Here is a 9,358-nt window from a genome sequence, read left to right as displayed (position 1 = left end):
CAAAGACGCCAAATCCCTACTGGCAATAGCACCTGTACATCCAGGTGTTGATTTGCAGGATGCACCTGCTCCTGCCCAGGCACTTTCCTGTGACCAGATCAATAAGAACACAACTTGAGCCCCAGACCTCTTCACGCTTGCACCCAGAACCCTGTAGTTACTCTTGATAAGCTCAGGATCTCCTCTGGCAGTATCACTGGTGCCCACATGGATGAGCAGCATGAGGTTGTAGTCGGATGGCTGGATGAGCCTCGGTAGTTCCTCCGTAACGTGCCGAATCTGGGCTCTGGGCAAGCAGCAGACCTCCCAAGACTACAGGTCAGGTTGGCAGATGGCTCCCTCCGTCCCTGGCAGAAGGGAGTTTCCAACCACTACCACATGTCACTTCTTCTTGGTGGTGGCTGTCTTGATCCTTCCCACCTTGGTAAGGCCTAGCCTGTCTTCCTCCACCAATGGAACATGCTCCTCCCTCTCTGCTGCTAGGGCTACATATCTGTTCTTCAGACAAATGACTGCAGGTAGGGATGAAGAATACAGTGGATGGAATGGAGAGTCCAGTGATGCTAGCTACAATGATCCTACACCTTCCAGTTTTCTTAACTGAACACTGCAGTTGTCATAAATCAGTCCAGTTTTTCTGGAAGCCAACCATAAAATTCAACACAATAAATAATCATTCATTTACTGAGAGAAGGGAACTGGGGGTTTCCAACATTTCCTGCCCTATGGGCCAGATGAACGATGCAGGGTTGGTCTGTAGGTTAGATCCGATGCACGGATCCGATCCCCTGGCATGTTACCGGGGGGGGGGGGGGGGGGGGGGGGGGTGTTATTTCATCAAAAATGAAGTGCTACATTTGGATCACCAAGATTAATTTATTATAAAAAGACCAAAGCAGTGAGGTCATTTCCCCAAATCCTCAGTGAACACAACAAATAATCATTCATATCAGTTGTATATTTAATCCATTCCTCAATATGAAGAAATGCTTCAGAAAAGAGTTGCATACAGTTTGAGTTTTAGCTTAATTTTCAGTTCACATGTGAAGGCCCAATCACTTTCCATCACTTAAAAAGAAACAGTAATTTCTTCAACCGCTTCTGAATTTCCTTTACACAATCACAAGTCAATAGTTCCTTTTACTTTGAACTTTTTCGCAGATCGTTCGCTTGCTCTAAACTGAAACTTACTTCCATAGATGTAGGAAATAAAGCCATCAATCTCTATGCTAAATACATTATTAAACTTGGGAATAACTGAAAAAAAAAGAAAAAAAAAAGGTTAGAAACAAATATACTAGGGCATTTATACATACACTCAAGGGGGGGCTTTAATTGGAACAGCTCTGAAAGCTGTTCTTATTAAAAGTGCCTGGAGCATCACTTGTATCAGCATCCCTGCACTGAAAAATGACAGCGGGGCACTTTAACGGAAGCTTGAACAACCTGTAGTTAAAGCACCCCTGCTGCCATTCTTCAGCACGGGGGCGCTGATGCGTGTGACCCTGGAGTCTGCTGGAGTGCGGCAATTACGATGCTCCACTGTAATTACAACGCGACGGAACAGCCTCGCTGCATTTGTATAGGCATCTCTAGTCTAAGTCCCCTCTACAGTAGAATTCTGCTGCTGCACTATCAGACTTTGTTCTCACACCCTCTTTCAAGGTTTTGGCACCTTGATATAGGAGCAGGGGAAGAAGGTGAACACTCAGTATTACCAGGCCTTCTTTCAATTACACCAATGGTCAGGAACATGCTACATACACTTTGCAAAGAGCACTGAAAGTGACAAACTCAAAGCAACACAAACAAACTACTTTCGGGAAGTTCTTTTGCCACTTTCCACGAACTGACCTTTCCAACTTTATTGTCCACAAGGTCTTGTATATCTGGTCATTTCTGCCAGCTACACTCAGGTACTAATACAAGAACCCAAAATACTGAGAAAATAAAAGTACATGACAGCAAGTTCTCCTACTTTTCTTTGTCATTTTGATATACAAACAACACATGTACCTAAAATGTGAATAGTACAGACAAAAGATCATGCTACATACCCTTTAATTTGTCCTCTTTAGTGACAATTTTGAAAATGTGTTTCATTTCCTGTAGAATGATTCCCGTAACCCCAACATAAGAGGGACATTTTGATTTTGTCACTAAACAAAAACAACCAACCATATAGCCATGTATTAGTGGAAGAATTTTTAAATGAAAGTGATTTGATTACAAAACTATAGCAGTATCACAACTTTAAAAGGAAGTTTATAATATTTCAGAATGAACATGTGATTTTATTTCAAATTTGGCTTCACACAGTAATCGGTGGATACTCGTAGCTGAGTAAATGTTCCCATAAGAGCTAGGAAAGGAAATATCATGGGTGAGCGGGAAGAGAACTGGTCAACATATTACCTTACTACTTAACCCTAAAATAGCTGATAGTTGAAAAAAAAGTTAAAAACAAACACTTAATTTCAAGGGATATTAAACAAACTAATTTAGACTTGACAGAAGTTAATGAAAAGAAATATAGAGTTAAAAACTGAAAGTTCCTTTAAAGCTTTAATAGAATCCTTAAGAGAGACAAAAAGTGTTGATACCTGTAACAACAGCTCCATGAAGATCAGCTTTTAGCAGTTTGGTCTGAATCATCTGTGGTTGCCTGAAAAAACCCCAACAATAAAAATGTTTAAATCACTCTGTATTTATAAAAAAGGACAGTTGTGATGTTATTCAGTAAGTGTTTATGCTTACAGGAATGTGGGAAAACATGTTTGTGTAAAAATATTCTGTGTAGTCGAATTACTATTTAGGGCAATTCCCCTGTGGTCTTTGAAGGTTCTTTCAAATCCATCCCTTCCATGTTCATAAACAAACTCAACTTACGCCTCTGGTCTGAGTCCGTTGCACAGGTCCCGTATGTATTGTTTCCAGAGCTCGTGTAACGGAAGAAACAACTCATACCTATAGCATAACCAACAAAATGAGAGATTATACAAGAACTGCTTTTCATTAGTTAAAAAAACAACAGCTTGGACTACTAACGTGATCCATACTTGCAAATAAAGTTAAGACTTGTATTTGTTACGTTTCTTATTTGTTCCCATGACATTACTATGTTGTAAGTCAGCAGTACTTAAACTGCAGCTCTGTGGGCCAGATCCAGCCTGCAGAGTCATGCCATCCAACTCATGGGGCTCCCCACAATTCCACAGATTTGATGGGTGGGGGTGGGGGGAAGAGCAGTGACAATTTACACTGCCATTTTCCCCCTGCCTCCAAATTTACAAGCCCCACAGGCCAGATCATATGGGCCCCATGTGGGACAGTGGCCTCAATCCAATGCGTGCAGGGCCCGGGTGGCAGGCCAATCTGGCACACGCAGAGCAAGGGCCATGCATCGGATCTAGCCTACAGACCAACCCTGCATCATTCATCTGGCCCATAGGGCAGGAAATGTTGGAAACTACCGTCGTAAGTCATTCAAAATTGCAAGAATACTTACTCTAAGAAGACCAGCACTAATGTGCTGCCTCTGTATTTACTAGGGACACTGCTAACAGGCCTAACTGAGGAAGTTACTATGTTTGCCATGCTTAGAAGCACATACTTGTTTTTCCCCGTCAACTTAATTTCGTATCAACTACAACTGGGTTACAAAGAAAATGTATTTTAATAAAGCATGTGATGTAAAGTGTGACAGTTTATCTGGTCATAATTAACTATCAACTGTAGTTACTAGTCTCTGTGCAGTCATTTGAGCATGAACAGCACGGAACAACTAACTTCGCTAAATAGATTAATAACTTTATAAGCAAAGTGCTTAGCATCAGACATGCTGTTACCTGCACATTTTTATTGATAATTCAGTAAAGAAAACCTTTGAGATCTTACTTCTGTTGTTCTGGTTTAATTTCAAAGAGCTGCATTTCTCTTCTCTGCTTTGCAGAAAACCCCTTTGTTTTCTTTCTTTTCTCCTTCTTCTTTCTTCTCAGATAATGCCGAAGAACTACAGCTTTTCGAGTTAATTTATCCTGGATAGCTTCATCTTTCATTTTTGGCATACTACGCTTCAGAAAGGCTTTTACAAAAGCTTCAGCCTGCTTTGATCCTTGACGCTAAAAAACAAATTACTAGTCAAGAAAACCATATAATTGACTGGAGGTTTCATCAGAAGCCTACACCATTATAGTATTTAGAGACCTGCAGATGAATCATAGCACAAATGGAAATATTTTAAAAGGATAAACTCATTTGTATTCCAATTATACAAATATGCATCTCAAAGTAGATGAAGGGATTGACTCTAGAACTGAGATTACAATTTAGTTTACACAGCTATACATTTTTCATCTGAAGAGGCCAAAAGCATGCCAAATTAATGCCAACTGTAGCTGCCTTGTGCGTCAAGGAAGTCTATTCGCAGTAAGTTAGCTATGCAAAAATGGTTAACAATAGTTTGCATGCTAGCTTGCTTCAAGTTATTTGTGATAACTTTTCAGTTCAAATAAGTCACTGCTTACAGGTAACTTCATAGGTTTCTAACTTTAGACTCTCAATAGCCAAGAGTTCAAAGTTTATAGAAAAGTGTGAGGTACCCAGTGGCTAAGACGGAATTCTTAACATCCTGATATTCTTTATCATGAAGGAAGAAACATAGGTGTAAAAAACTGTTTGTACAAGAAAAGTGACTTGAGATTCCTCCCCCACCCCATGAAGTGCCACAGGTTTAATAAGTCTTTTCCCCAATACAAACCATACCCTCAACAAACCACATACAGCTGTTTCAAATTTAATATGCAAGTGCACAGCACTAATACAAGACAGTTTAATCCTTTTCCATGTTTCCTATAACACAAAATAAAGGGCAACACACTGCAATTTTGGCTCTGTTTTCAGTGCAAGCACTTTTCAAATATTTCAGGCATCACTATCATGCACACCTCAAAAAAAAGCCGGCAACATAACGCATAAATATTGCGGTCTTCCTTCCCCCAGTCCCTGTGATCCTACGCCAATGTAACTGCATCTCGAGGCAATCAACAGGGCCTCGTTACTGCAGTGACTTCTATGCTAGACTCCCTGCCCCTTGCCGAGGCTGCGGGAGGCGCAGGCATCTACCTGCACAAAACCCACTGCACAAAAGAAGAGCCTAGGAGAGGAAAGACTTCAAGTGGTGGCCAATAGTGGTACAGAAAGCCTCGGAAAGCTGCTTTAAATGTTGTCAGGATCTTGTTTAAATAAACCGCCGTCAAGCGAGCTCATCGGGGTTCTCCTTTTTGGACCGTTGACTCAGGGCTCTGCGAGGATGGCTGCGGCCTTGCCCGCCCCAAAGTGGTGGAAGTTCCTTGGTGCGGCCACGGCGCTCCGACGACCGCTGGATTCAAACAGGGGCCAAACGAACGAGCCCCCGGGGAGATGGAGACCCGCCTGTCAGCCAACGCACGGCCCGGGCGGACACGACGATGTCACGTTATGCAATCGCTGTCGGCAATGACACGAAGGAACGACAGCAGCGCTGAGGGCGGGACGTACCTGGATGCCCAGGTGCTGGGTGGCCAGCACAGGCAGTTTGCTGTAGATCATCTCTGTAACACACGAAGGCACAAGGCTCTGGGTTTTCACGAGCACTGCTTACTGCAGCCCCTTACCTCCCCCTCCCCTTGTCCCTTTTCCCCTCCCTCGCCCGGCTCCGAGGGGAGCGGCTCCTCCCAGTCAATTCCGTGAGAAGGGCCCCAAGCCCCCGCGCGCTCACTCTCCATCCCGACGGCACCCCAGCACTTCCGGCTCGCTCTGATGAAGTCAAAGCGCAGCAACGCGGTGACGAACGGGGCGGGGGAGGGAGAGGCGCAGGCGCAGTTGCCCGTTAGGAGATCGCCTCCATGCGCGTGCGCAAAAGGGAAAAAAAAAAAAAGACGGAGGGGTAACTGACGCATGTGCAGTACCATCCCCAGGGAAGGCGAGGCGCATGCGCTCAGCGGTGGGGGCAGGGAATGTTGGCGTCGGAACTCGGGCGGTGTTGGGTCACTGTTGGGCGCATGCGCAGGCGTGGCGAAGTTCTCGCGTTCGCCTCCACGTGCTGATCCTGGTCCCAGTCCGGGGCTGCGCATGCGCCCGTCCAGCCCCCGTCCGCCCCGGCCCAGATCATTTGAAGCAGGACTACCCCCCCTCACGCACACACACACACACACACACACACACACTTCCATGCAGCAGGACCCCCAGGAGCCTCACTAGCCCTTGGAGAGCTCAGACCCATGAGGCCAGAGTGGGGTCCCTGGGAGCTGTCCAGGCTGCAGGCTGGGGTCACCCATAGACCCCCACGTGTCCCGCGGGAATCCACGGCGTTGAGAGCACTCCGGCCCCATGGGCTGTGGCCATTCTTCCCAGCGGGCGAGCAGCTCGTTTTGTGTGGCCAAAACACGAGTGAAAACCAAGAGCTGGCATTGTCCCAGGGGACCCCTGTCCGGGGGAGCCTGGAGCTTAAAAGGCTGGTGATCGGTGCCCTAGAGCAGTGGTTTTCAACATTTTTTCATTCGTGGACCCTTAAAAAGTTTGGCATGGAGGTGTGTTCCTGTTTGGGTATTCACATGCTTCTGACTGAGCGTAGTCATCTTACACCGACCCCTTAGACATGGTCTGCGGGCCCAAGGGTGCATGGACCACAGGTTGCAAACCAGTCTTAGAGGGACCCAACGTTTGTGACATTTGAAGAGGCTGACAGATGTAGATACCTCCAGTCACAACCTCTGTGTAGGTATGTGTTGTGAGGCAGATTGCTTAAGAGGATTTGGGGCCTTGCAGCACCAGCTTTCTGCCTGTCCTCAAGTCCCTAAGTATCGCTGGCCCATTTGCCCTGTGTTCTGCCCCCGTGTCTCTCAGGGCAGCTGCGCTGGCTCCTGCCTCATCTCTGCTCCTCTCCCTTTCGTCCCCATCTTCTGTGCCAAGCTGGGGGCCCCGCTGCCCCACCTTCAGCTCCAGGAACTCTTCAGGGTGGGGGCAGCAAGATGAGCAACTTGAGCTGCTTTCTGCTTCCCTTGTCTGCTCTTTTCAGTACGGCCGTGCGAGGCTTCAGACAAAGCTTCAGATCCGGAGAAGCTTCGGATGCTTCGGGGTCCGAAGCAGCATGTCTGGGTCAAAGCGCTGGCCTCATTCGGCTTCCCAAAGCGCTTTGGTGCCACCTCGGAGATCTGGCCATCGGGTGTAATGGGGAAACAATAAAATATTGATAACTTTATTGTTTTTAGTCTGGTTTGGATGAAATCTTCAGGGGTGCTAGACTCTGTAGAGAGGATGAAGCCTACCAAGTTTCAAGAAGATCAGTGCAGGGGTTTGGGGGGAACTGTACCCCAAATTCTTGAAAGCAAAACTCATGTCACATCTAGGCGTTACACTATAGTGGGGTAGTAGTTCTTATTGAGGCCACAAAGCCTGCCAGGTTTGAGAAGATCATTGTGGGGGCTTGGGACAACTGTACCCCAAATTGTTGAAAGCAAAACTCCTGTCACTTCTATGTATTACAACACAGGGAGGTCAAAACTGCAGGGGTGGTAGGTCTTAGTGAGGCCACAAAGCCTGACAAGTTTCAAGAAGATTGGACGTTGGGGGGAACTGCCCCTCAAGCTGCGGACAAGCAAAACTGGTGCCATGGGTGCTTGTGGGACTGACTGTGACTGTGTTGGGGTGGGGAGGGGGGAGACTGCTGCAGGCCTGGCTGCTAAGCTGCTGTGTTCCCAGTTACCAATCAATCAACCATGATTCACTCAGGGACCAGCTCAGTACACAGGACCTAGCTACTACATAAAGACTTAACGAGCCTCAGTTAGCACCTACAAAACCAGGCTAAGGGAAGGAAAGTCTCAATACAGACCAACAACTGCCCCAAGACAGACACAGTTTTGGCGCAGTTTTTTTTGCCTGTCAGCAGCTAGGGGTGCAGGGCCCCAGAACCCCCTGCACCAATCTCCTCCACAGCTGGCAGGCGTCACAGCAGGGGCCACCATCCCTGCAGATGTCACCCCGCTGTGCCTTAACACACGCAGTGTCACCCATGGCATGAGTTTTGCTTGTCTGCAGCTTGAGGGGCAGTTCCTGCCAAACCCCTGCACCTGTCTCCTAGAAACGTGGCAGGCTTTGTGGCCTCAGTAAGAGCTACCAGCCCTGCAGTTTCACCCCACTGTGGTGTAACACACAGCTGTGACAGGAGTTTGGCTTTCAAGAATTTGGGGTACAGTTCCCTCAAACCCCTTCACCGATATTCTTGAAACTTGGCAGGTTTCATGCTCTCAGCAGAGGCTACCCTCCCTGCAAGTTTCATCCAAGTCAGACATGAAATAATAAAGTTATAGCTATTTCGTTGATTCCCCATTATACCCTATGGCCGGATCTCCGAGGCGGCTCCGAAGCTCCGGATCGGATCGCTGCCATCTGAAGTGGCCGGATCCGAAGCCAGATTGGATCACTGCCAACTCGCACAGGCCTACTCTTCAGCTCAAAACATGCGCCTCTCAGTTACAGCTTTGCAGGTTTTGGGGAACAGCAGTGCTGTAAGCTCTCATAGTTCTTTTGGATTTCAGTGTTTTCATAGTTTCACAGTAGCTAGGGCCAGGAAGGACCTGAACAGATCATCTAGCCTGACCCCCTGCCACAGGCAGGAATGAATGCTGGGTTCACAAGACCCCAGACAGGTGATCGTCCAACCTCCTCTTGAATTTGCCCAAGGTAGGGGCCAGGACCACTTCCCTGGGAAGTTGGTTCCAGATTTTGGCCACCGTTAACTATAAAATATTGCCTTCTGATCTCTAACTTAAACCTATTCTCCATGAGCTGATTACTATTGTTCCTTGTTACCTCAGAACAATAGTAATCAGCTGATGGAGATGGAACAACAGGTGGTGCTGGGGAGAAAAGGGCTCTGCCTATTTGCTGTTGATCTCCCCTGATGAGCTTGTAGGCAGCCACTAGGTCCCCCTCAGCCTCCTCTTGCTAAGGCTGAACAGGTTCAGGTCCCTCAGTCTCTCCTCATAGGGCCTGTCCTGCTGCCCTCTCACCAAGTGGGTGGCCCTTCTCTGAACCCTCTCCAGGCTGGCCACATCCCTTTTGAAGTGCAGCGCCCAGTACTGGATGCAGTACTCCAATTGCGACCTGACCAAAGTCGCATAGAGGGGGAGTATTACCTCTCTGGACTGGCTTGAGATGCACCTTTGGATGCAAGACAAGGTATGGCTGGCCTTGCTGGCTGCAGTCTGGCATTGGCGGCTTATGTTCATCTTGGAGTCAGTAATGACTCCAAGATCCCGTTTTGCCTCTGTGCTTTCAAGAAGGGAGCCCCCCAGTCTGTATGCATGCTGTGGAT

General features: G+C 47.2%; 1 protein-coding gene across 1 annotated transcript; it reads right to left on the bottom strand.

Annotated features, from left to right (window-relative positions):
* Positions 1-856: 856 nt before the first annotated feature.
* POP4 (POP4 homolog, ribonuclease P/MRP subunit) lies at positions 857-5,861 on the bottom strand. The gene is made up of 7 exons (XM_059713817.1): positions 5,759-5,861; positions 5,539-5,591; positions 3,898-4,121; positions 2,890-2,967; positions 2,604-2,665; positions 2,058-2,159; positions 857-1,257 (listed from the first exon to the last, which is right to left on the bottom strand). The coding sequence occupies exons 1-7, from the start codon at positions 5,763-5,765 to the stop codon at positions 1,121-1,123; spliced, it is 663 nt and encodes a 220-aa protein (XP_059569800.1). The 5' UTR covers positions 5,766-5,861; the 3' UTR covers positions 857-1,120.
* Positions 5,862-9,358: the final 3,497 nt, after the last annotated feature.

The sequence above is a fragment of the Alligator mississippiensis genome, chromosome 10, assembly GCF_030867095.1.
Source record: "Alligator mississippiensis isolate rAllMis1 chromosome 10, rAllMis1, whole genome shotgun sequence".
Classification (NCBI taxonomy): domain Eukaryota; kingdom Metazoa; phylum Chordata; order Crocodylia; family Alligatoridae; genus Alligator; species Alligator mississippiensis.
The sequence above is the reverse complement of the archived record's forward strand: the minus strand, read 5'-3'. Positions and strand labels throughout refer to the sequence as shown.

Bases quoted from the DNA above. Each gene is read 5' to 3' on its own strand.
- POP4 (XM_059713817.1), bottom strand. The intron at 2,968-3,897 runs GTAAGATCTCAA...GTTATGCTATAG, and splicing joins ATTAAACCAGAACAACAGAA to GTATGAGTTGTTTCTTCCGT. The intron at 2,666-2,889 runs GTAAGTTGAGTT...GGGTTTTTTCAG, and splicing joins AACGGACTCAGACCAGAGGC to GCAACCACAGATGATTCAGA.